Source organism: Manis pentadactyla, chromosome 5 (genome assembly GCF_030020395.1).
Source record: "Manis pentadactyla isolate mManPen7 chromosome 5, mManPen7.hap1, whole genome shotgun sequence".
Lineage (NCBI taxonomy): Eukaryota > Metazoa > Chordata > Mammalia > Pholidota > Manidae > Manis > Manis pentadactyla.
Genome location: NC_080023.1, coordinates 88,779,763 through 88,806,434, shown reverse-complemented (window position 1 = coordinate 88,806,434; position 26,672 = coordinate 88,779,763). Strand labels below are relative to the sequence as shown.

The window sequence follows — 26,672 nt, the reverse complement described above, 5'->3', positions numbered from 1 at the left end:
TCATATTTGTATATGTCGCCCTCTAGTGTCCAAAAGCTCTACTCTGGAGCTGCTCAGCCCCTGAAGCAATGTCAGGGGTCGCAGGGGAGTGGTAATGGTGCCAGCGGGGAGGAAAGAGCTGTTCCCCGCTTCCCGGCTGCTGTGCCTGTCTCCACTGCCTGAACCAGTCGGCCGAGAACACAGATATAAGCTTTTGTCCCAGAGCAGCCAAATATGGATCTCTGCTTTCCACAAGCAGCCGGAATCCCAGTCTCCCCAGGAACTCCGCCTCTCCCAGCTTTCCAACTCCATAATCAGAAGAGTATGATGAAAGCACCATGAAATGTCGGTTTGTGCTCCCAGCACATATCTCCGGAGCTAGGTATTCAGCAGTCCCAAGCCTTCCACTCCCTCCCTGCTCCGTTTCTCTTCCTCCCACCGGTGAGCTGGGGTGGGGGAGGGGCTCGGGTCCCACCGAGCCACAGCTCTGGTACGTTACCCCGTTCCCTGAGGTCTGCTCTTTTTTCCGGGTATATGCAGTCTGGCGCCATCCTCTTTCCTGTTGCTCTCTCAGGATTAGTTGCGCCAACTGTATTTTCTAATTGTATCCAGTTTTAGGAGGAAGCCTCTGTCTCTCCTCTCATGCCGCCATCTTTAATCCTTCTCGATTCAAGTATTTTTGTAGAGCACAGAATGTGACAGAAGTTTTGAGGCTGTCAAGTAAATAACTAATACATTCTTGAAAACTTACACAAAAATAAAACACAGGTTTCAGAAGATCAGAGACTGATGAGAACTAGGCTTGGGGTGGATTAATGATTGTGCATTGAGTCCCCTGTACAGAATTTTATTGTTGTTAACTGTTAACAACCATTTGATCAATAAATATGAGAGATGCCCTCTCAAAAAAAATAAAAAATAAAAAATAAATAAAGCACAGGTGTGTGTGTTTGTGGTTCCAGTTGAATTGGAGACTGATTGGGAGTAGGTAGATGGGGAAAGAGAAAACACTATCCATTTTCAGACTGAGCTTTCATATGCTAATATTCAACCCATAGCAAGTTTTAATGGCTTTATAAATCCCAAAAATGGGAGATTACTGTGGATTGGCTGACAGATCCTTAATTCCAGCAGTGCAAATGTGTTTCCTTATTAGAATATTAACCTGAAGGACTGAAGACAATTTCATGCCCTAACATATTGGTAAAAGTATTGAATACAAAGTATACATTTTTATTTTAATGATTCCTTGCCTGGAGAGGCATTTGAAAAACTGACACCAGAAATAGAGCCACATGATACCATTAGTACTGAAAATAAAACTTTTTAATGTTTTGGGATTTCATAAGCCTTTGATGTATATCTACTTTTTTAATTATTTTTTTGGAGAGCAAGGCAGATGCTTTTATTTAGAGAGAAAGCGTGAGGACAGAGCTCCTGGCTCAAGCCAGGAGGGGTCAAGAGAGTTTCCTATCTTTACTATTTTTTAAGTTCCGTATAACACAGAGCATTATCATAGGCCCTATGGGAGATTTCATATATATATATATATATATACATATTTTAAGTAGTTATAGCAGCATTCCTCAGAGACCTTGCTTTTTAAGAATAGGTTAATGCATGAGATACCAAAATGTAAATGTGATGCAATATGATTATCATTACTATATTTCCTGAAGCATTCCAGATTAGGGCAGAGGACTAAGGAGGCAAAAGAAATAAAAAAGATAGTTGATGAAAAAGCTGCAGCAGTGACTTTTATAGGTTATCACTTAATGCATCCTCTAACCATTCCCCTCCTGTGATATCCTACCCCCAAGTTAAATTCTTTTTTTTTTTATCATAGAAATTAGGTTTGAGAGAAGAAATTTTGGTATACAGTCAACGAGACTGTAGCTCTGGGCCAGAGGAGGTTCTCAACTCCAGGCAAGTTCACTCTGGATTCACTGAGACTGAAATATGACAATGGAATGTTGATGGGGCCTGGTGGGAGGGGGAATGAGGGTAAAAGTGTTTATACCAAGCTTTATTCTCACTGTGGCAGGTCAAGTGCTAGAGTAACATCTGCATCCAAGCAAGTCCATCTCAGACTCCATCTCCATCTCCTCCTCCAGCCTCTGCTCTGCGTCAAGCACTGGGCGGAGCTCATTATTTAGCAGCACAGGCAATACTGGCTTATTGCCCAGAGGTGTGTAAGTATAGCCTGTGCAGTAGGCTGATTACATGAGCAAGTAGATTAGGGTCAGGTGAGGATCCTGGCCCGGGGAACTTCCATTTTCCGTACATTGACCTAAATCCTAAATACATCAAGTTCCCATGAACTGAACTGTAAGTGTATACTTTTTTAAAAAGTTAGGAAGGGACTCTGGCAAGGAGGAGCTTATCTGGATTTAAAACCTTGCCATAGATATGGGTACACAGAAAGCTGATAACACTCTTACTTCAGGGAAAAATAACTAGACAATGTCAGTCAGGGATAAGAAAGAATTTTTACTTTTACCTGTAATAACCTTTTGGACATTTCAAATTTTTTATCATGTGCACAATATTACTTATTATAAACAAAAGAACAGATTAGCTTGACATAGATGATTGCCCATTGTCCCTAAGTTACTTTCCCCCTTCTCTTTTTTTTTCAGGTGTTTGCAATGGCTGCTACTGTGAACTTGGAACTTGATCCCATTTTTTTGAAAGCACTAGGCTTCTTACATTCAAAAAGTAAAGATTCTGCTGAAAGGCTCAAAGCACTACTTGATGAATCTTTAGCTCGGGGCATTGATTCAAGTTACCGTCCATCGCAAAAGGTACCTAAGTGAATTAAATGCTTGGAGGGAATTTGTAAAATCTGCAGTAGTAGTGTTACCATTTAGGCCACCTCAAAACAATCTCCCTGTCAAAATAATCTTTCCTTTGGCATGAAATTATGTTCTTTAATGTTCTTTTCTTCCTTTAAACTTTCAGAGAACTTTACACTACGTAGAAAAGTTAGCTGGGTGAGAGGGATATTCTGTTCCACTTTAAGTGAAGAGAAACCTACTTGTTTACAATTTACTTTAATTTTTCATTCTTGTGACTACAATTTTTTTAAGTTGCTAAATGAAACCATAATCACTTATGATTATTCTTTAATGTTTTATGAGCAAAAAAATCATGAGATTAATAAAAGATTTTTGCAATGAAGTTGATTGAATATGGATAGGAGAAGTTAAGGGAAAAAGAAGTTTTAGATGAACTATGAGACTGTATAGGTCTAGTCTTGATCATAACAAAGTTGCCAAGCAGCTTTTTGTAAAAAGAAGATACGTTTTTGAAACCAGACAAACCTGTTTTAAATCCTGCCTTACCTCTTACTAGTTATGTGGTAATATAACTTTCAATGTAATTGTCTTGCCAATGGATTTCAGCCCCGGGCAAGTTCGCTATGGATTCAATGTGACCAAAGAAATTGACAGCAAAATGTTGTTTGAGGTGAAAGGGTTTATTACCGGGCTTGTACTCCTGGTGGTAGGTCCAGCACTAGCGTCTCTGCCTCCCCCCAGAGCACTGGGCTGAGCTCTCAATATAGTGCAATAATAACTTATTGCCTAAAGGTGTGGAAGTGGTAGCCTAGCAACAGGCCAGTTACATCATCAGGTGGTTTAAGTTAAGTGAGGATCCTGGTCATAGGAACCCCAACTACCCCACATAATATACCTTGAACATTTACAATGGCCTAGGTACTTTTCTGAATGGTGTATGTGGGCAATTAATTTTAACTATGGTAACAATTCTTTGAGATAGGTATTATTTTTCATTTAACAGTTAGGAAACTGAGGTGCATTGTAAGTGAATTTCACCCAGACTATTTCTTTATTAGTAAAATGGGGATAAGAAGAACTTACAAAAGTTGAGAAAACTAAGAGATAAACTCTGAATCACTATGTCTGTGGACCTAAATACCAACCGAGAAGGGGAAGACAGAACTACATGACCAGTTCTGTCTATCCAGTATCTCAAGCCGAAGACAGGCTAAATCCCAGACTCAGTGCCCAAATAAACAGTGGTATTTTGCACCCATCCTTTCAACATTGGCTTTTTTCTTTATTGTCTCAAGACTTGTTATTGTCTTTTGAATAGTAGAGCCACTGTGATCTCATTTTTTCTACCATTTTCATTCTGGTAGGTTTAAGTGAGTTCAAACCAACCAATTAATACAACTCTACAAAACATACTATCAAGTTAATTCTGCTCTGAGTAGTAATTTAATCCAAATAGTAAAAACCCATTATTACTAAAGAAGCAGAATTTTGAGATTCTAAAACAAGGCAGTTTATCTGTTAAAGTACATGAAAATTTTGTTGTGATTCAAAAGCCTCCTGCCCTTAGGTTTCTAACTGGGGTTACTTCTCTTGGTCAGTTTATAGAAGATACTCTGTTAGTATTTCAATAGCATTGATTCGTTTAATTGTAGCCTTCAGCTGGACATTTCCATTCTCTAGAATTCTGAGAATCACCTGGAGGCAGTGGTGTGCTTATAAAGATTAACAACCAGCTCTCCAAGTGTAGTTCCAACACAGAAATTGGTTATTTTTATTTACATCATTGAGTATTGAGTAATTCAAATGTGAAATAATGGAATGAGAACTTAATTCATCCATCAGTGACTTGTAACTTCTTTGCTGAATTAGGTAATAGTTTTCAAATGCTGCAAGATCATATCCTCAATTTTTATGTTACAGACAGGATACACTTTTAAGTTTAACCTGCATTATTAACATGTTCTCCATCACTTTCCTAAGTCTACACAAGTAGTCACCAAAGACTTAGTAGTCCTAAGTCAAACAAGTAGTCAAATAGTAAATATTGCAGGTTTTGCGAGCCAGATGGTCTCTGTCACAACAATCAAATTCTGCCACGGTATTGTGAAAACCGCCATAGATAGTACATAAGTGAATGAGTATCGCTGTGTTCTAGTATAATTTTATTGATAGAAAATAGGCAGTAGGCCAAATGTGGTCTACAGGCTCCCGTTTGGCAACCCCTATCTAGACATTCATCACAACAATAAGTCAAGCCCTGTAACCAGTAAGTCTAAAGCTCCATTCCTCATCTTTCCCCTTCTTTTTCTCCTCAGAGGTCTTTACTCTTCTGAAGCTATGTATCATTCCCATTTACATTTTATTTTTATTTGTTATCACAGAAAAATAGACTGCACTCAGATGTTCTAGTTTTATTTAGAATGATAGGGAAATGCTTTCCTTTCTGGGGGTTGATTCCAAGAAGCTACTGTATGCATAAACTTTTTATACCATTAACAACAATAGATAGCAAGTATATATATCAGCACAGCTGTCATACAAGAACAAGTTTTAAAACAGAATGAAAAGACAAGCCAGAGACTGGGAGAAAATATTTGCAAATCATATATCTAATAAAGGATTTGTATCCATAATCTAGACACTTATTCTAGAGAAATGAAAGTATATGTCCGTACAAAGACTTGTATGTGAAAGTTCATAACAGCTTTATTTGTAATAGCCCCATACTGCAAGCCACCCAAATGTCCACTGATAGATAAATGAATGAACAATTGTGTCATACCCATTTGATGGAATATTACTCAGTAATAAAAGGAATGAATTACTGATATTCTTAGCAACATGTATGAATCTTAAAATAAATACACTGAGTGAAAGAACCCAGAAAAAAAGAGTACATCCTGTATGATTCCATTTACGTAAATTTCTAAGAAATGCGAACTAATCTACAATTGCAGAAAGCAGACCAGTGGTTGGTTTAGGATAAGGGATATCGTTTCTCTAGGATATATACATGTAGGAGTGATTACAGAGGCCCACAAGGAAACTTTGGGGAATAATGATATGTTTTTTATATTGCTTGTATGCAGAGAAACTTAGCAAACTTCACACATTAAAGAGGTGCAGTTTGTGTATCAATTCTCAATAAATCTTTTTAAAGAAAAGGACATTACATTGGTTACAACATTGTATTTTAATTTTGAAAATTGTTTAATTTGTGATCTATTTTTTTATGATGAAATAGCTGAATATATAACTATGGCTGTCTTTTTATTTCACCTTTTAGGATGTGGAGCCACCCAAAATTTCAAGCACAAAAACTGTTTCCATTAAGCAAGAGCCTAAAACATCCTCTAATCTTCCTTCTGGCAATAATAATGGCAAGGTCCTCACAACTGACAAGGTGAAGAAGGAACCTGAAAAGAGACCTACTGATAAAGTAAGATTTCATTTTAATCTAGTAAAAAAAAATTAATTAATTAATTGCTTATAGGCAGAAAAATGTTTTGTACTTCCTTTATATAATAGTGGGTAAAAATACATAACAGTCACTCAGTAAATATGTTTTGGTAATTATATATACTGATTTTTTGAAAAGTGAGTAAAATTTAGAAACACTTTTAAACCATTTACTGAAGTCATTGTCAACAAATGTTTGAGCCCTAGGGGATGTACTCATTTCAAGTATAAACTTAATTCATACCTCAAATATTCTAGATGGAACAGTTGTTAAAGAAAAAAACGATAGAAAAGAATAATGATGTAAATGACTAAACAAGAAATTTATTACAGAATGGAATGTACCTTTAACAGGGCTATAGATAATTCTTGAATTGTCTATACTGAATGATTTCTGCACATAGTTAATTATTAAGGTTTTAGCACTAAGAAAAAAATTCATTAGAAAAGATATTTAGTAACCCCTGCCCTCAGGGTGAGGTATATTAATACCATGTGTTTTCACACTTTTCATACTTTTTCTAAATATTAGCTACTCGTAGGCTATATTATTTTCTGTGCTTTTAAATTTATGAAACTGGTTTTATATTGCACATATATCTCTTTTGACAACTTTTTTTACAATCAGTAATGTAGTTTTGAAATTTACCTATGTTGATACATGTGAATCTGAATATTTCTTTCAGCTACCATTTAATATTTATTTTATGAATAAACCAGATTAGACCTTCTCCTACTGATGAACAATTAGCTTATTTCTTGTTTTCCTATATTAAAATGGAGCTTCAGTGAGCTGCTTTATATGTAGCTCTTTGCACACGTGGTGGTAATTTCTATAGGATGTATATCTATAAGTGGATGTAATAGCATGGGTACATCTTCATTATTACTAAGCATTGTCAAATTACTATCCAAAGTGGATGAACTAAATTTATACTCTCACCAATAAAGTATCAGAATGCCAAATTCTCCACATCTTATCAGATTAAGTTTTTGCTAATCTGACAGGTATATTTATATCTCAAAGAGAAAGGCCAGAATTTGCTTTGAAGCAAATATGGCCATGTGTTAAATCTAGAAGGCTAGTAGATATTTCCTTCAATTTAAAATATTTTTTAAAAAAACAGTCTTATTAGTTCTGTGGCTTTTCAGGGGGAAAAGGGCAGAATAAGTAAACCCATTAAAGTTCCAGAATTCTTTAACAGATGAAAAAGTACAAAGAGATATGCAAATATATGCTAAAATGTTCTGCTTTATTTATTTCTCCTTGCTTGTTTCTTTTAACATACTGACAATGAATTTACTATAAATCCCTTATAGATCTTTAGTATGTATATCTATTCCTAACTTTGAGAAAATACCTGTCAAGTAAACTTTGGGCATTGCACACTGTCCATCTTACCCATCTCTCAGTGATGCAAAGTTTATTCTAACATGATGCTTTCTGATTGTATGCCTTTTTTTTTTTTGGTATCATTAATCTACAATTACATGAAGAACATTATGTTTACTAGACTCCCCCCATCACCAAGTACCCCCCACAAATCCCATTACAGTCACTGTCCATCAGCATAGTAAGATGCTGTAGGATCACTACTTGTCTTCTCTGTGTTGCACAGCCCTCCCCATGCCCCCCCATTATACATGCTAATCATAATGCCCCCTTTCTTTCCGCCCCCCCGCCTTATCCCTCCGTTCCCACCCATCCTCCCCAGTCCCTTTCCCTTTGGTAACTGTTAGTCCATTCTTGGGTTCTGTGTTTCTGCTGCTGTTTTGTTCCTTCAGTTTATTCTTTGTTCTTATACTCCACATATGAGTGAAATCATTTGGTACTTGTCTTTCTCTGCCTGGCTTATTTCACTGAGCATAATACCCTCTAGCTCCATCCATGTTGTTGCAAATGGTAGGATTTGTTTTCTTCTTATGGCTGAATAATATTCCATTGTGTATATGTACCACCTCTTCTTTATTCATTCATCTACTGATGGACACTTAGTTGCTTCCATTTCTTGGCTGTTGTAAATAGTGCTGCAGTAAATATAGGGGTGCATGATTGTATGCTTTTTATAGATGAAATCAGATGTCACTGAAGGCACTGATATTCCAAAGAAACCTAGGTTGGAAAAACCAGAGACACGGTCCTCTCCCATTACCGTTCAAACCAGCAAGGATTTAGCTATGGCTGACCTTTCCAGTTTTGAGGAGACCAGTGCTGATGATTTTGCCATGGAGATGGGATTGGCCTGTGTTGTTTGCAGGTAAGTTGTACCTTGCCACAGATTCTTTTGTTTCTTTGTAAAGAGCAAACAACTTTAAAAAAATTCAAATACCATCTGTTGGGTGTTTTTTAGTATTTCTGTTATCGTTATTTGGAGGTGGGTAACAAATAAGTAGATTATTCCCTATGAACAGCCCTTGTAGCAGTTTGTCCTGAAAATTGTCAACCATTTTACCTTCCTCACTGTAGCATCTTTCATCTTTATATTGTAACATTTTCTAAATTTTTAAGTTATAGAGGAAAAGTGGTTCTTGCTTTATTTTATAGTGAGGAAGAGTATGTTTAGCAGATTCAGTTAATTCCATCTTTCTTTTTAAAAAGTCTGTGTTCCTTTTTTTTTTTTCTGAATTGTTGCTAGTACTTATAAAATAAACTGTTAGGTATCATTTCCTAAAACACCATTAAATCTTTTCCTAAGGATAGCAGAAATGAAATGAATAGATCAAGTAGGTTATTTCAGTGTTGTTTTAAAACATGGATACATTATTATAAAAACATAGGTGATTAGTAGAAGATGCATGTAAAATATCAGAATAACTAGATTTTAAACTCCTTCATGCCAAAGGCTATGTTTTCATTTTTTATTAAAGTATAGTTGATATACAATCTTATATTGGTTTCAAATATACAACACAGTGGTTCAGTAGTTATCTATTTTATTAGTTCCTCACCCCCTCTAGTGTGGTACTATCTGTCAACATAGGAATATGTTACAGAATCATTGGCTGTATTTTCCATGCTTTACTATCATCCCTGTGATCAACCTATATTATGATTTAAAATTTTTGTGCCCTTTTATCCCCCTCCCCCTCCCCACCCTTCCCATCTACTCTCTCCAACCCCTCTCCCATAGTAACCACCAGTCACTTCTCGTTATCTATGAGTCTAATGCTGTTTTGTGCCTTCTGTTTTGCTTTGTTTTTATATTCCACAAATAAGTGAATATTTTTATTTGTCTTTTTTCCACCTGGCTTATTTCTTTTACCATAATATCCATCCATGTTGTTGCAAATGACAGGATTTCTTTCTTTTTTATTGCTAAATAATATTCCATTGTGTGCATGTACCACATCTTCTTTATCCATTCATCAATTGATGGACATTTTGGTTGCTTCCATATCTTGGCTATTGTAAGTAATGTGGCAGTAAACATAAGGATGCATGTATCTTTTCTAATCAGAGATTTTGTTTTCTTAAGGTAAATTCCTAGAAGTGAAATTATTGGGTCATATGGTATTTCTATTTTTAGTTTTTAGAGGAACCTCCATACTGCTTTCCCACCAATGGAGTAGGAGAGTTCCCTTTTCTTCACATCCTTGCCAACACTTGTTATTTCTTATCTTTTGGATAGTGGCCATTCTAACTGGTGTGAGGTGATATCTCACTGTGGTTTTAATTTGTATTTCCCTGGTGATCAGTGATATGGAGCATCTTTTCATGTGCCTGTTGGCCATCTGAATTTCTTTGGAGAAATGTCTTCAGGTCCTCCACCCACTTTTTAATTTGGTTATTGTTTTTTTGGTGTTGAGGCATAAAATTTCTTAGTAAATTTTGGATGCTAACCCCTTTATTGGAAAAATATTTATGAATATATTCTGCCATACTGTAGGTTGTCTTTTTGTTCTGCTGATGGGGTTCTTTGCTGTACAGAAGCTTTTTTGTTTGATGTAGTACCATGGTACCATTTGTTCATTTTTTAATTTTGTTGTTCTTCCCTGAGATGTATCCAGGAAAAAATTGCCTGCTTATGTTTGAGATTTTTGACCACACTTCTGAAAGTTTTATGGTTTCATGTATTACACTTTGGTAATACATATAGACAGCATAGAGATGGGTCATGTTTCTTTATTCTGCCACCCTATGTCTTTTGATTGGTGCATTCAGTCTCTTTACATTTAAGGTAATTATTGATAGGTTTGTATCTAATTGCCATTTTATTAACTCTCTTCTGGTTGTTTTTGTAGTTCCTCTCTGTTCCTTTCTTCCTCTTATACTCTTCTTTTGTTATTTGATGGTTTTCTTTAGTGTTATGATTATATTTCTCTTTTTTAGTATTTTGTTTATCTGTTATAGGCTTTAGGTTTGTGGTTACCATAAGGTTCAAGGATAGTTTCCTAACTATATAACAGCCTATATTAAGTTAATAATTAATCTATTTCAAACAAAATTTAAAGTACTTTTTTTTATTATTCTTCCTCCTCTACACCTTATGTACAAGATGTCATAATCTCCATTTTTTGTATATCCCTTGACTGCTTTTGTGTATATTGGTTTTCCTACTTTTGTTTAGTTTTAATTTCATAGTTTCTTGGTAAGTAACTGGTCTGCTACCTTTACTGTGGGTTTATTTTCAGTGGTGAAAAACTATTTAGACTTGAGAACATTTCCATCTACAGAAGTCCCTTTGATGTACCCTGTAATGCCAGTTTAGTGGTGATGAGTTCCTTCAGCCTTTATTTATCTGGGAACTGTTTATTCTCGCCTTCAAATTTTATTGATAGTCTTGTGGGTAGAGAATTCTTGGTTGAAGGTCCTTCTGTTTCAGTACATTAAATATATCATGCCAATCCCTTCTGGCCTGTAAACTTTCTGCTGAGAAATGCTCATAGCCTTAGGGGTTTCCCTTATAAGTAATTTTTTTCCCCTCTCTGGCTGCTTTTAATACCCTTTCCTTATCCTTAATCTTTTTCATTTTAATTATTATATATCTTGGTGTTGTCTTACTGAGGTTCCTTTTGTTAGGGGCTCTCTGTGCATTCAGGACCTGGGTGTCTGTTTCCTTCTCCAGATTGGGGATGTTTCAACAATTACTTCTTCGGAGAGACTTTCTACCCCTTTGTCTCTTTCTTCTCCTTCTGGTACCCCTGTTATGCAAATGTTGTTTCATTCAGAGTAGTTACACAGCTCTCTTAGCATTCTTTTGTTCCTAGAGATTCTTTTTTCTCTTCCTCAGCTTCATTGTGTTCCTGTTCTCTAATTTCCATCTTATTGATTATCTCCTCTACTTGCAGCAATCTATTATTCATTCCCTCCATTGTATATTTCATTTCAGTTACTGTATTCTTCATCACTGAGTGGCTCTTCTTCAACTCCTCTACCCTTGTTGAAGTCCTCCCTGAGATCATCAGTACTTTTCTGCAGATCACTGAGTATGTTATCATTGTTACTTTGAAGTCTTTATCAAGAAGGTTGATGATCTGTATTTCATTTAGCCCTCTTTCTGGTGTCCTGTCCTGTAGTTTGTTTGGAACATATTCCTCTGCCTCCTCATTTATCAGGGTTTCTGTGTTTCTTCCTTTGTATTACATATATTTGCTCTGTTTCCTCGTCTAGACAGTAATGGCTTCATGAAGGTATCCTTTGGTGCTCAGAAGCTCAAGATCCTTTATTCTCCAGTGTCTGGTTCTTTGCTGTGGTGCCCCAGTTGCTGCTGTGGGTTATGGGCGGGGCTGCCTTTCTGTCTGTCTGCACTGGTCTGTCTCAGTCTGCCATAGATGGCAGCTCTCCTTAGCCAGCCCTTTGTGTGCTGATCAGCAGGGCTTCTGCTGGGATTGTTGTGGGCAGTCCACCCTCTGCCTGTCCTGCAGTGATGATGACACTGCTGTGCTAATGGGGTAGGTACATGGCTCTTTTGTGGAGTGCGCAGCACTGGGGCCCACGGTGCCAGGCTGGGTCATACTCAAGGAGAAAGGAGTGTTTGGAGCTGGGCCCCTCATGCACCTTCCCAGTTGGGCTGAGAGAGGGCCATGATAGCTTGGAAAGCCTCCCTCTGCCTGCCAGGCAGTAGTCTGTTGCTGCTGGGCCTATCAGGCCAGGTGGATGGGCAGTTGTGCAGGGAAGCACCTTAGGGCTGAGCCACCAGCTAGGGGTATGGAGTGTTTGTTTCTCCCACAGTTGCCCAGCCAGGAAGGCTGAGGGGGCGTGGGGTAAGTGTAGTCTACCTGCCTTTTCTCCTGCATAAAGAGCTCATCCACCACCTCCCCCTTGTACCCTTCCCATTGCTGGTAAATCTTTCAAACTGCCACTATGTTTTGGGTCTCAGTGGGACCAATTGAGGGTGCCTGTCCTCCACAAGTGGCTGGAGTCTCAGCCTCCCAGAGTGCTCCAACTCAACTCTGGTGTCCAGCCCCAGCAATCACAAAAATCCAATGCAATGTGAACTCATGTTTCCAGAGCAGATCTCCAGGTCCAGTTGTGCAATTCCAGAGCCCCTGTCCCCTCCCCACTCTGTTGCTGTACCTCCTGCTTATGGTTTGGGATGCAGGAAGGGCTGGGGTCTTGACTGATCATGGCTCTGCCACTTTACCCTTCTCTGAGTGGTCTTCTCATCTTCACCAGATGTAGGTGGTCTGTTCTACAGCCTTCAGGTCATTTTCAGGGTTAGTTGTATTTGATGTAGTTTCTTCTGTGGTATGTGTGTTGGAGGAAGTTTCCGCCCTGCCTTCCTACTCCACCATCTTGTTTTCTGGGTTGGTGGTGTGTGTGTGTGTGTGTGTGTGTGTGTGTGTGTGTGTGTGTGTGTGTGTGTGTGTGTGTGTGTGTGTGTGTGTGTGTGTGTGTGTGTGTGTGTGTGTGTGTGTGTGTGTGTGTGTGTGTGTGTGTGTGTGTGTGTGTGTGTGTGTGTGTGTGTGTGTGTGTGTGTGTGTGTGTGTGTGTGTGTGTAGGATAGAGTAAGACGTATAGAGAATGAGTAAATATACTTCTGAATAGGATCATTTGTTACAGCTTCATTGCTTTCACATGCATTTGTTTATTTAAAACTTTATCTACCATGAAGGGTATCATTTTTAAATAAATAAACAAATGGTTGAGCAATAATGGGGAGAGAACTAGCAACTGTAATCCTCCATTGGGAGACTTATGATAACCTAAGATGGTGGTGATTGCTTTCTGTGCTGTTGGAATTTATACTTCTTGATACATATATTGCTACATTCTGTTCAGTTGATAAGACATTTGTTTATTGAACACCCTGTGTCTGCACAATAATGGTCTAGTTCCTACCTGTAGGCCACTTATATGTTATGGAAAAGATAGAACAACATGTAGGTAAAAAAATATAAAGGAATTTAACGGCAATAGAAAGAAAATGTCATGAGACTAGCCAAAGTCTACTACATTCTGGAAAAAAGAGAAAAATTACAGTGAGAAATGGTTTAGAAGAATATAGCCAAATTTAGTTACTAAGGCACCAGATATATTTATTAATGGTTGAACATAAGCTTTAAAAGAAATGAAGTGCTCGTGCAGGTAACATGTTGGGGTTTGTTATTTTGCTCTGTGGTTTTCTGCAGTTTTTTTATATCAAACTTCACCAGAACAACCCTGCAATGACTTTAAATTGTTACATTCAAATAAGTGAAATGTTTAATGGTATATTTTCTTAGGCAAATGACTGTTGCCTCTGGTAATCAATTAGTAGAATGTCAGGAGTGTCATAATCTCTACCACCAAGACTGCCACAAGCCCCAGGTGACAGACAAGGAAGTGAATGACCCTCGCCTTGTGTGGTATTGTGCCCGATGTACCAGACAAATGAAAAGAATGGTAGGAATCATGTTTTTCTCTATTTTAAATAGTCTCTTGCACTTTTTTGTTGGTATGTGCTTTTCAACATAAAAAGTTACATTTAAGATACTGGAAAAAGTTGATTATATAAGATGATTATTTAAATGTTTTTGTATGTAGTGTCTATGTGTGATTTATATGTCTATGTCTAAGAACCAGACCATAGTATGTGCATTTTTCTGTTCAGCTTTTAGCTTATTCTTATATAGTCAAACAGGATTAAAGACCCACAAAATATTAATCTTACTAGCATGTCAATATGCTTACCAACATTTAAAAATGCTACATAGCACTGTGGGAAGTGGTGAGATACAAACCCCAGTATTTGGTGAGTCTTGTAAGGAAATACTGAAAATGTCTTTTTCTGAGTGAACTGAGTGAGCTAGCTTAAGCCGCCAAACTTACAGGTTGTGTACAGAGGCAGTATTTGTATGTGCATCTCTGCCTTTCCCTGAATGTTTCTCTATTCCTTAGTCTTTCCTTCTCTTCTTTGGCCATAGAACTCATTTTCTCAATGTACTTTCTTGCTTTACTGCTCACTAATGTAACTGCCTTCGCTATCGTACTGAAATGTTTTCATTTGTTATACTGAATAGTTTTCTAACTTTTTATTCATTTAATGGTAGATACATGAACTTCATTTTCTTCTTAAGAAATCAAGAAGTTGTTATTACCTCAGGCTAGTTTGCTTTCCCCATCTCTCTTCCCCTGCCTTAGATTAGGGACTCTCAGTGGGAGATTATTCATGTCTATTAACCAACTGACTGTCTACGTAGATTTTTCTGACCAAATATATCTTTTTAAAGTCAGAAGTTCTCTAATTTTTTCTGCTAAATCTGATTTTTATTTAGCTTATTATTTAAAATAGCATTCCAGGTCCTCAACCAAAATGATTCCAGGTACATTCCAGGACATTGACAGAGAATTATTACTAAGAATTAGTAATAGTCAAAATAAATAATTTGTGACAGTAATTTGTCTTTCTTTAATATATTTTCAGGATTTGTTCTTTTCAACTATAATTTCATTGTAAGACTCTTAATAGAGTAAGCACTATTCTCTCCTAAGTTTTATGTGACTTAGTTTACATTGAATCTGTATTTATGGTTCTAACCTTCTTTCTGAAATGAACTTTGGCAGCTGACCTGGTATCCTACAGTTACTTAAGTTCAACATCTTTAAAATTGAAGTTGTTTTCTTTTCCACTCAGGTTTTTCACCAATTGCCTGAACTAGAAAACATTATCCTTGGTTATTCTGTTAGTTTGATATCTCTTTGTTTACCAAATTTGTAAATTCTATCTCTTATATATTTTTCAAATCTGTTCATTTTGCTCTTACTGCCTGTTTCTTTAGCCTCTTAAGAGGTCCCCTTCCCTTCAAACCACTTTACTCATTATAATTAGAACAATTACAATTATTCTTATAAATAATTATCTACCTTTATCAGTTTAAATATGCCCAGTGGTTTTCAGTTACTTATATGATGAGGTTTTACTCATTAGGGTGGGTATATGGACCTTCTCTCTCAGACCCAAGTCTACATTTGTATCTTCTCTCCTACTTTACCATATACACCCATAAACTCTGGCCAGGCCAGACTAAGTGTATAATTCCCTAAATATGTGATGAACTTTCATGTTCCCATATGTTCTCCTTCTCATTTTTTTTTTCATCTGGGATTTTTAAAAATCTTTACTGCTTGACAAATTAAATTTGTAATTCTTGTATCAGTAGGACCTTGTCTCATTCATTGGCATAGCATAGAGCAGAGCTCAGGACTGGACACATCCCACATTCTGTTGTTCTCATTTTAAGATACATAAAATGGAGGAAATATGGATTAGGATCAAAAATCAATAGTCAGTAAGTTTAGTCTATATGTCTCAAAGTCAGAGTACTACTGAATGGGGAACTATGACTAATATTTGAACATGATTAGAACATACCAAGTATAGACCTAGGGAAATATGAAAAGGTATGATCTAAAGTGATCCTGAAGATCAGGATCCCGTAAACACAAGGTTTAATGAGAGAGAAGAATTTGGCAACAGTGGGGATGCTAAATCCAGTCATTTTAATTATAATAGCTTTCACTAAGGTTCTCAGGTATGTGCTGGTTATTGCTCTAAGATTATTCCAGAGATACTATAAATAGCATCTTACATCCCTTTTCTTCATGTACTAATTTCTCCAACGGGGGCAGATTCTGCAGTATACATTATTATAGGAAGACCTAGTTAAGAATGTTGTGATAGGGTGTGTCAGGGGCCAAGGTTGTTCTTCAGTTCTGCAATTTTCTGTCTGCCAGGTAATAGGTTTTCCCCAACACTAGATAAGAGACTCATGGCTTATTGCAGTAGTTCTCAATCTAAAGTAGTAATACACTTCAACCACACAACATTTAGAAATATGTGGTGTGTTTTATTGCTTCCATCCTGGAAATTATTTCCCTGTGTGGGAAATTTCATACATTCTGCACTATGTGAGGCAGTCATCAGTGAAAAACTATAGTGCCTTTGTTGAGCAACAGAGTCAGTGATAACATTCTAGTTCTCTAAATTAGTATTACCATTAAAGGAGAAAGGGTTCTGACTATTTATTATTCAAATTCTAAGATGGCGAGGTGAAATGGAGGAAGCAGAAAAAGATCCAAATGTGATTTCCTAGGCAGAAGTCCTTTCTGGTTTCACTGTAATGAATCTTCATCTGCAAATGCATGCAAATTAGGACAGTATTCAAAGTCTAACCTCGGGAATGGTAAATGTGGATGGAGGAAAGTATAAAATTGAGAAACATCATTATGGAACCATGTATTTCTGATTTACCCTGAGAATTGCATTTTCATAAAGTGGTTCTGTAGTAGAGGGTAAAATGGCCCTTCTTTCCTGCTGGTACAGTACAGTTTACCACAGATAGTCTTCCAGCATCCTTAATAATATTCTTGATCTGAACGTTACTTTGTAAGCGATGTTTGAAAATAAGTGTACTTTCATGTGGAAAGCATGTAATATGAAAAATGGAATGAATTGAGGCTTTTAAGAACCGTAATTATTTAGTATGGCAAACCATAGCATGAAATTACACAACTAAGAATATAAAATGACTGTATTCAGAGTCCTAGAAATGGGAACAAATCATCAAAGATTCCCTGACATAGTCCTGTGTGAACTTACTAGAATGGTCAAGGACAGTGGAATGGATATGCTGGGTTCTTCTCGATGCAATTTTCTTATCCTTTGTAAGTAATAATGATAAATAAACAGTAACTATTATTATCAGTCCTCAACATTTGCCAGACACCATGCTAAATTTTTATATAATCATAATTCACCTTAATAACCCATGTTTGAAACAAATGGTATCATTCCCATTTTGCAGATGAAAAGAATGAGGCTTTAAGAGATTTATGTATTTTGCCTGAGGTAACATAGCTAGGGAGATAGTTGAGCTGGGTTTTTTAACCCTAGTTCTGTTTGACTCCAAAAACTGTGCTTTTTTTATGTATTAGTTTCTAGTTAAGACTATTTATATAGTTATGATTATCTACTTGGAAAACTAAAGAATAAACTGAAAAATGAGTATAGTTTATGAGAGAATTGAGTAAAGTACCCGTTGTAAATAGAGAAAAAATGTCAATTATTAGTCAAAACAAAACTGAAAATGCTTGTAAAGGAACAGTGGATGCAAATTCCTTTTTGATAATATAAAAATTTGTGAACTTCTGCTGATATTCAGTGTGTGCCTAGTTCTTCAGTGTGGAAGAACCTCAAAAGGGCTCTTCTATTATCACTAATATATATTTCCTCCCCGTTCTGCATTTTAAACCATATAATTGATCTGAACTACCTTTTAACTCCCCTCAGTTACTCAGACTTACATGCTTGACCATCAAGAAGAAAACTTCTAAGTCTGACCAACCATAAGAAATAAATACACATTGTTACAAGTGAAGCTAACTCATTACAAATAGTTTGTGATTTTCCTTTTTGTTTATACAATTTGATTTGTGTGCCTTGTTAAAATGGTATTTAATCAACCCTAATCTGCATGACTTCTAAGCCTTAATAGTATCTTTCCTATAAAGAAACAAATAAAATCTATAAAACAATTAATAGAATGATGATTAAAATAATTTGTCTCAGAGTCTATATTTTCATTGTCATTGCAATATTTTTTAAGTGTTTGACTGTATTTCAATTCAGTGAGGAGTCCTGTGATAGATTTTGTGTGTGTTTACATTCAACTAAGATTTTCGTGTCTAATTCACTGATTCTTACAGGCTCAAAAAACTCAGAAACCACCACAGAAACCAACTCCCACTGTTGTTTCTGTAGCTCCAGCTGTCAAAGATCCATTGGTTAAGAAACCAGAAACTAAACTAAAACAAGAGACAACTTTTCAAGCATTTAAGAGAACAGAAGTCAAGGTACAGTACATTCCATTTTATGTAAAATTGAAATTTAATTGATTAAATGATTGGAAAAAATTAATGAATTTTAATACAAATGGCCATATATTGAATATTAAAACTGCATTACTATTAACATTGGGTTGAAGGGGAACATTTATATAATTATTTAATCTCTAACTCTGCAATTACTCTTTTTATCAAAATTAGGAACTGTCTGTGAGCATTTTAAGATGATATTCCTTACCCTATGTACTCAGACATTTATGTACAATTAGAAATTTGATTTAAATGCTAAATACCTCTTCCCTCAGTAGCAATAATTTTGCTCCTCACATTACTTGCATTTATTGGCCCTGTAGCTCTTTTTCTCTGTACTTACTAGCTATTGAAGAAGTTTTGTTGCTTTGTCTAATTTAATTCCTTTATTATCATGAACTTTCATGGTACCTACCTCCTTTTTAAGAGGCTAGATTATCTAGTGAGAGTATTAGCTTTTTCATTCATAGGTTTGCATTCTTGAAATCACATAACATTATTATTATCCTGGCATTTGATATCATGGGATGAAATAATTTTCTAATCTAACTTTATAACAAAAAGCATGCTTTTACTGAGTTACACATTCCAATCTTAAGCAGAGTACTAAAGATGGAAGAAAAAGTATTAGCCCCAAATTCTCAAAGGTTGACCCCAAGAAACAAAGGATATTACCTTGTTTAAGTGAACATATGAAGCAAAGATCAAGAACCTTGGTGTGATGAGAAAGAATATGCATACAAAGAACTCTGAGAAGATGTTGGTCATTTTATTTCCAGATTTTTTTATTTTAATTTACCAGGGAAGAGTTCATATCCAAGGGTTATCTGTTACTGATTTTTCATATATAAACTTAGTGAATTGGAAAAGAAGTAAGAATTAATTTATTGAAATTAACTAATGTTGCTGTGTTCTATACTTAAATCACTTTTAGGTAGATTTTTATACTAAACTGTTACTACTGAAGTTTATTTTTAGGAAATTCAACATAAAATAATCTTATGGCAAATAAAGGCCTTGGCTCTCATGTTCTGATTAAGAGATTGTGGTATTCTTATGATAAAAGTGAATAAATTCTTACTATGAAAAGAATTTCTTCCCATTTATATATGAAAAGCAAATGGCTTTCTAACAAGGGTAGTGGGCAAGAAAATACTTACAGTTAAAAACAGTTGAGAAATTTATTTTCTACACTGAAATAGTAAGAAATTACTGGTCTCTACTGTTTGTGTTATTTTACTTTTGCATTTCGTGACTGTAGTATAAGCTGTCTCTCATTTGTTGAAAAGCAATACAGTAAAAGTAAGCCATTAAATTAAAATGCTATATACACAAAACTTGCATTCTCATTTGTACTTTGTGAGTATTGGTCTTTTTAACTACTTCAGATGAGTTTTCTTTTGTGAAATTTGTTGAAGTATCATTTAGCCATATGGCAGACACTTTTATGTTTAATAGAAAAAAGATCTTTCATTAACTGAAAATTAAGTTTACTACACTTGTGTCTTTTTGCTTTCTTGACTTTTTCTCATTACCTGTATGCATTCCTCTAGTAATTTATAATTTATGTGAAGTTTACTTCCTCCAGATAACTTTATGAGGTAGTTTTTGTATGATGTTACTGTAAAAAATCCAGTCATTTTTCAGAGTATATGGACAAAAATCTGGACTCCTCCTCTTATAAAATAAAGATATTAAAGCATTCTGTTTTGATTACTTCTCACATTGGTTAAAAATGTTTACATAAAAACATTAGTGAAAGCTACTTCTTAAGAAAAATGTTTCTGTCAGCTCTTCAGAATTCAGTTCTAAAATGTAACTGGATATATTTTAGGTATGGTAACTACCATATTTTAAAGTAAGATACTATTTGTAAGACTTTATCTTTTACCTATGTGTGAATTTAACACTTTGGTGAATCTTCTTAAGAATATGAAGGTAGAAAGAGTGCCGGTGAGAAGTTCAACACGTAACTAACTTGAACAAAGAGCATTTTTGCCTAATGTGAAGGTAAAAAAAATTTGTTCTTGTGTGATAAAAGCAACAGTTATTTATATAGTGACATTGAAATTACTGTTAGCTTTTGAATGGCCAAAAAAGGTTAATTAGAGAAATTGAAATGTTATACCTTTAAAAATACATCTGGGAGTGAGTCAGACCTACCCAAAACATAACTGCAACTTTTGAGGCAGTTGATAAAACCCTTTATACAGAATGAGGCATCTCTTGTGTGATAGATTCAATGGAAACATGGACAAATTATGAAAATAAAGTAATGAGACCTTTTTAATATGTCACCAGAATTGTATAATTCCAAGCAGTTACTGATGCACATCAGTATATATTTTGCAGTACAGTAGCTCCTTGCTCAACATTTGGGGAAAACTTTTAAAAAAATAGCTTCAGAATCTCAATACATTCACTCAGTAGTTAGCTATTGAGTAAATTTCTTTATCTCCAACAGTTGAATGTCCTGGGTGTAAGCTTTTTTGTCCATTAAGAATGAATTCTATCTTTGATTTGATTCACAAGTCATTTGGAGTAAAGTCTAAAGAATTAGAAGTTCTACTGGGCTAGAAAAACCTTCTTAGGTGAAAAACAAGTTAAAGCATTACATCTTATTTTCTGATATGGCTTATAACTGAATCTTAAAGCAGTTCTCAAAAAGGAATTCCATATATGCCTTTTTTGGAATCTTTAGAACAAGAATACAGCATCCCAAAATTTCTGCTTTGGAAATGGTAGTGCCCATTAGCTATGGATAAGTTTTGTTGTATGTGTTTTTTCAGATCAGTTTCATAAGAACTTAATTTTGGTAGTGTGATCTACATTTTACAAGTCATTACTTGTATAAAAAGTTCAGGAATTAAGCCTGTTATATATTTAAGAGTATTATATTAGGTATTAATTATACTTGGCTCTAATGTAATATTTGTCTTACTGTTTTTTAGACATCCACGGTTATTTCAGGAAATTCTTCTAGTACCAGTGTTTCCTCTTCAGTAACTAGTGGTCTAACTGGATGGGCAGCTTTTGCAGCCAAAACTTCCTCTGCTGGTCCCTCAACAGCAAAATTAAGTTCAACAACCCAAAACAATAGTGGGAAACCTGCTACCTCATCAGCTAACCAGAAGCCTGTGGGTTTGCCTGGTCTGGGAACATCATCCAAAGGTGGAATAGGTTCCAAAATAGGTTCCAGTAACAGCACTGCACCCACTGTGCCATTGAAACCACCTCCCCCTCTAACTTTGGGCAAAACTGGCCTTAGTCGCTCAGTTAGTTGTGACAATGTTAGCAAAGTAGGTCTTCCTAGTCCGAGTAGTGTAGTTCCAGGAAGCTGCAGCCAACTAAGTGGGAATGGAAATAGTGGGGCACCAGGGCCCAGTGGAAGTGCCACTAGCAAAACCACTTCAGAATCAAGCAGCTCACCCTCAACATCCCTTAAAGGTCCAACCTCACAAGAGTCACAGCTCAATGCCATGAAGCGATTGCAGATGGTCAAGAAGAAAGCTGCCCAAAAGAAACTCAAGAAGTAACATGGCTAAGTAGGTTTTTATATCACATTAACCTAAAGATTAAAATCGTACTATTTAGGACATAAACTGTAATATATAATTTAATAAAAATCTTCATAATGAAATTTCGACTATTTCTTACCTTAAAATGCTATTATTTGGCAAAACTTGGTAATCTTTTTTATTTTAAGTCTGCTTAACATTTTTAACAGTTTGTATTGGGTGTGAAAACAATAATTAGACTAATTCTTGATTAGAACTTGAATCCCAGAAGACTGGTAGCATATGTGAACTTTAAAAAAGAAAAAGAAATAGTTCATCTTGAGCAAAACTCCAAGAAATGATTCTGCTGGAATAAGGTGCTTTACAAGGCGGCAGGGGTGACCTGGTTAAAATGTTGTGTACTTTCCCTCAACTATCTGGATATCCTTAGTCCAATTCAATTGGTTTTCCCCCTCCCTCAAAATATTTATCTCCTCTTTTTAAAAATTAGTTTTTCATAATTGATTTCTTATATTCCTCTATTGTATCTTTGCCTTTTTCATCTCATATCAGTTATTTTCATTTCATATCAATTATTTAGGGATTTATCTCTTCCAATGGATTGTGAACTCCCATGCCTTTTTAATGCAATACATTTCTCACATTGCCCACTTCTCACATTGCTAGTGCAACATGTGCACATAGTATATCCTTAATAAATATTCAATTTTTATGCTGGTTCTACACATTCCTGAGAATTCTTGAGCAAAATATCTATTCCAAGAGTTTTTGGATGGATAATTTCTGACTTTTAAAATACTGATAGTATGTATCTTCCTATACCATAAAAAAAGGCTGTTTTCTTCAGCCCAAAAATGTTATGGGGCTTTACCTAATTTTACTTAATTTTATATATACAGGAAGCTCCTATAGAATGATTAAATGTTGCAATTATTTTGAAGTATGTGTGTGTACATTGTTAAGTCAGGAAGGGTGACAAGTTTGAGCTTTGCCTTACTTGCAAGCTAACAAACTAGCCTACCATTATTTTACATATATATTCTTTCAGAAGATATGAGGATTTCTGGGTCAGAGAAAGTTTATTACAACACAATGCAGCAGCCATTTTGTACTTCATGAAAACCTCATTTCATCCAGAAACTGGAAGTCCAAAAACTTTCCACTATCACTAGACCATGTGCAGCCTTGTTCCTTCAACTTTGATGTGTTACCAAATTTTCACTCTACAAACATCTCTCATCTCAAACTCTCTCTCTTAATCCCTAGATTTTTCTATCATTATTTTAAGATACATAGATAAATAATTTCTGTTAAGATAAAGTTGTTTAAATTCAGCTTGGTCAAAGGACAGATATTATTTTAAACTACTCTGTGAAACAATGGCACCTAAATTATTCCTGTCAAGTAGAATTCAAGATTGAGACAATCCCATTACTTATGTGTGGAGTAAACATCTGTTTACGGGTTTAAAATCAGTCTGCAGGTGTTTTTGTTTTGAGAAGCTGTTGATTAAACATCAATTTGGAATCAACCCCAATTCCCCTTTAGAGTAAAAAGACCCCCCCCCAAAAAAAATGCATCATTATTTTTTTATAGGTCAGGGTCAGTTGGACTAACCTGGATAAAACAACTTCAAGCTCAGCTCAATAGCTGTAGTAAAGTTGTGTAACCTCAGTGCCTACATACAATAAGTTAAAACAGTAATACACACAGTTTGCACACTGGCACTGGAGATAGAAAATTTTAACCTATAGAATTTATGTGCTGGATAGAGTTGAAAAGAGATGCCATTCTTTTCATTTCTATGGAACTTCAGAGAGGATTTTAGAAGACTTGTTAAGAAGTAATTTATCTTTCACTGAGTGTGTCTCTTTGTATAGATTATATGTAAGTATAAGTATATATTTATAATCTGCACATATGTGTAAGTATGCATACATCTAGTAATATAACTCAGTTTGGTATTTTATTGGTATATTTAGTATAGAGTGTGTCTTCAAGTAGCTCTTAGACCTTGATTTTTCCATATCATGAGCTACAAGACTTTTTAACTGATCACGTGATGAAAGTGACCGGCTTTATGTTAATAGTATTATATAATGTTATTTTTTTTTTCCTACTAGCTAATTTAAATATAAATGAGGCCAGGGATCTTGTTTACCTTGTACACCATTATATTCCCACTGTAGCTTGCAGTAAATATTTATTGGGTCAATGAGTGAACAGACAAGATATGTAGGTGGGCCAACAAGTAAGTTTTCAGGATTGTAAATTCAAATCCCGTTTTAGTGGAAATTTGGTCAATATCACATTTCTGTTTTGCATATTGTGCTTTCTGTTAGATTATTTAACCATAGATTTTAGTTACTTAAGAAAAAAAAGGACAACACTGAGAGAACACTGACTTAAAGTCAGAAGATGGTTTTGAATCCCAGTTCCTCCCTGAAGTAGCTGTGTGATCCTCAGTTTCTTCCTCTGTAAAATGTAGATGATAGTTAATGAGATAAAATGGAAGGCATCTAATATCTAATATTCAAAGGTTAGGTGATTCTGACTCTCAGCAAGGATGTGGTAATACCATTTATTAGTAACGGAGACTATAAAGTATACTGTGATGACCATAAGTTAAATAGGAAATACATTATTTTATAAAAATAAATTTGTATTAATGCAATAATTATAAAAATTACATAAGCAATGAAAGAAAGTCATAAATACATTTACATACCATAGTATTTTTTTTAATAAGATGAACATTATTTAATTTACTAAGAATACATCCTCCAGGTTTTTTAATAGGAACAAGTTTGACTTATTTTCCTAAACAAACTAAAGCAAATCTTGTCTGTATCTGGAGTGTAATATCATGAAAGCAGCAGCTGGCCTACAGAGACTCGGCTTTAATTATAGTATCCCTGAAGTGAAATTTTATTATATTGGAATAATGTAGATCACAGAGAAATGGATGGTTGAGTTTTTTAATATACATATATATATATATATATAATTTAGTTTGTATAGGAGCGAGGTAACTGAAAAAAATTAGACTTTAAAAATAGTAACATTCTACAAGTAGTAGTATAGCCCAGAGAATATAGTCTTGTGTCCTTCCAGTCAATGAGACTAATTACTTCCTCATCAACTATAATGTAAATTAGTGTCTACTTTGGCTTGAACTTTATGAGGTCTAGACTTATTCAATATTGAGCAGTGCATTGAGTACCATAAGAAACCATAGTTAGGACAAACAGGATTTAAATAAAGTGATTTTCCTGCATCTTAGAATATAAAGATTTCTTCTCTTCAGTCACATTGCTTTGAGAGGTTTTTCCATTCGACATATCTATGAAGTTTATGGGAAAAGTGAAGTTTCAATAGTGAAAACTAATTTTTTAAATCATCTGCAACTATTCCTCACAAATGTGACAGGGACTTAATAGCCATCTCTAAAAATCCAAGTTATATTTTAGACAAAATATGGAATGTATTAGCACTTGGAGTAGTTCACAACGCTGCATTTATATGATTAACAGTGTTCATTATATTTCTTTTGCACAACTCAACCTTCATAAAATTGTTTTATACTAATAAATACTAAAAGATATTTTCTTGAAATATAAAGAATGTTTAAGTCGTGGCTTTTTGATTTTTTCTCTTAATTTAAGGACTCATGGTAATTTTTTATTACTGGATTTTTTAGAATTTCTAAACTTTGTTATGTATAATATTAGTTTAGAGCATCTGTATTTAAAAATAAATACCAAATAAAATGTTTACATACACTTTATTTGTTTTACAGAGAAAAACAACCACAAAATTTCCCCTTCATTCTTGAAAAAAATTCAGAAAATTCTGTACTGTACAATAGCATTTACTTTAAAAACATATAAATAATTACATTAGTATACATCACCTTAATTAAAATTGCTGATGACATTGTTACATCTTTCTAAACTTCTTGAAGACTTTTTCACATCATAACTATCTTGGGATTTTATTTCCTTTAGGCCCAAGAAAATAATGTCTGACCTCAGAATTACAATTATTTGATTTTAAACAACATACTCAGAAAATGAGGATATTGTATAATATTAAAAGAAAAAAACCTAAAAGGGAAATGAAATGTAGGTGTATTTTTAAAATAGCTGCAACTGTTATTATAATAATATATGTTCACAATAATGGTGGACTGTAGTAGGTGGCTTCATTACAACTGTTGCTCAGCAACTAACTGCAGTTGTGAATTTAGTGGTGTGTTTCTTCAAAGGTCAGACAAGAATCATCAATCCTAGGACCACACAAGTAGACAGAACTCATATACATCTAGTGATTCATTTCAGCTAGAAAAACAAACATGTTCTACTTATTTAACTCTCATTTTGGGGGGAATATTAAGGTCACAACTAATTTAAATATATATATACATTTACACACACACACACATATGTATAATTTCCCCATTATTTTGGTTTGGGCATGTTCATAGTTTCCACAGGTAGCAAGTTTGGATTTCTTTTTGCTTTACCCTAGGCAAACTGAAATTTACTTATGTTTCACTATTGGGTATAAAGGACTATTTAAAAGACATAAAAAGACCCTATATAGTAAGAGAATCTTTGGTAC

The 26,672-nt window shown here is 35.0% G+C and overlaps 1 protein-coding gene across 3 annotated transcripts in view; it reads left to right on the top strand.

The window, feature by feature from the left end:
- INTS12 (integrator complex subunit 12) overlaps positions 1 to 22,171 on the top strand; it is a 37,851-nt gene extending 15,680 nt beyond the window's left edge. Inside the window, exons 2-8 of one of the 3 annotated variants that reach the window (XM_057502502.1) lie at positions 2,024 to 2,167; positions 2,619 to 2,783; positions 6,064 to 6,216; positions 8,346 to 8,494; positions 13,902 to 14,061; positions 18,364 to 18,510; positions 21,483 to 22,171. In XM_057502502.1, the coding sequence (XP_057358485.1) occupies positions 2,628 to 2,783; positions 6,064 to 6,216; positions 8,346 to 8,494; positions 13,902 to 14,061; positions 18,364 to 18,510; positions 21,483 to 22,067 (1,350 nt within the window). In that variant the 5' untranslated portion in view covers positions 2,024 to 2,167; positions 2,619 to 2,627 and the 3' untranslated portion in view covers positions 22,068 to 22,171. Of the gene's footprint in view, positions 1 to 2,023; positions 2,168 to 2,618; positions 2,784 to 6,063; positions 6,217 to 8,306; positions 8,495 to 13,901; positions 14,062 to 18,363; positions 18,511 to 21,482 lie in introns of all 3 variants that reach the window. The other 2 variants (XM_036911771.2, XM_036911773.2) reach the window with 2 other exon arrangements.
- The last annotated feature ends 4,501 nt before the right edge of the window (positions 22,172 to 26,672 follow it).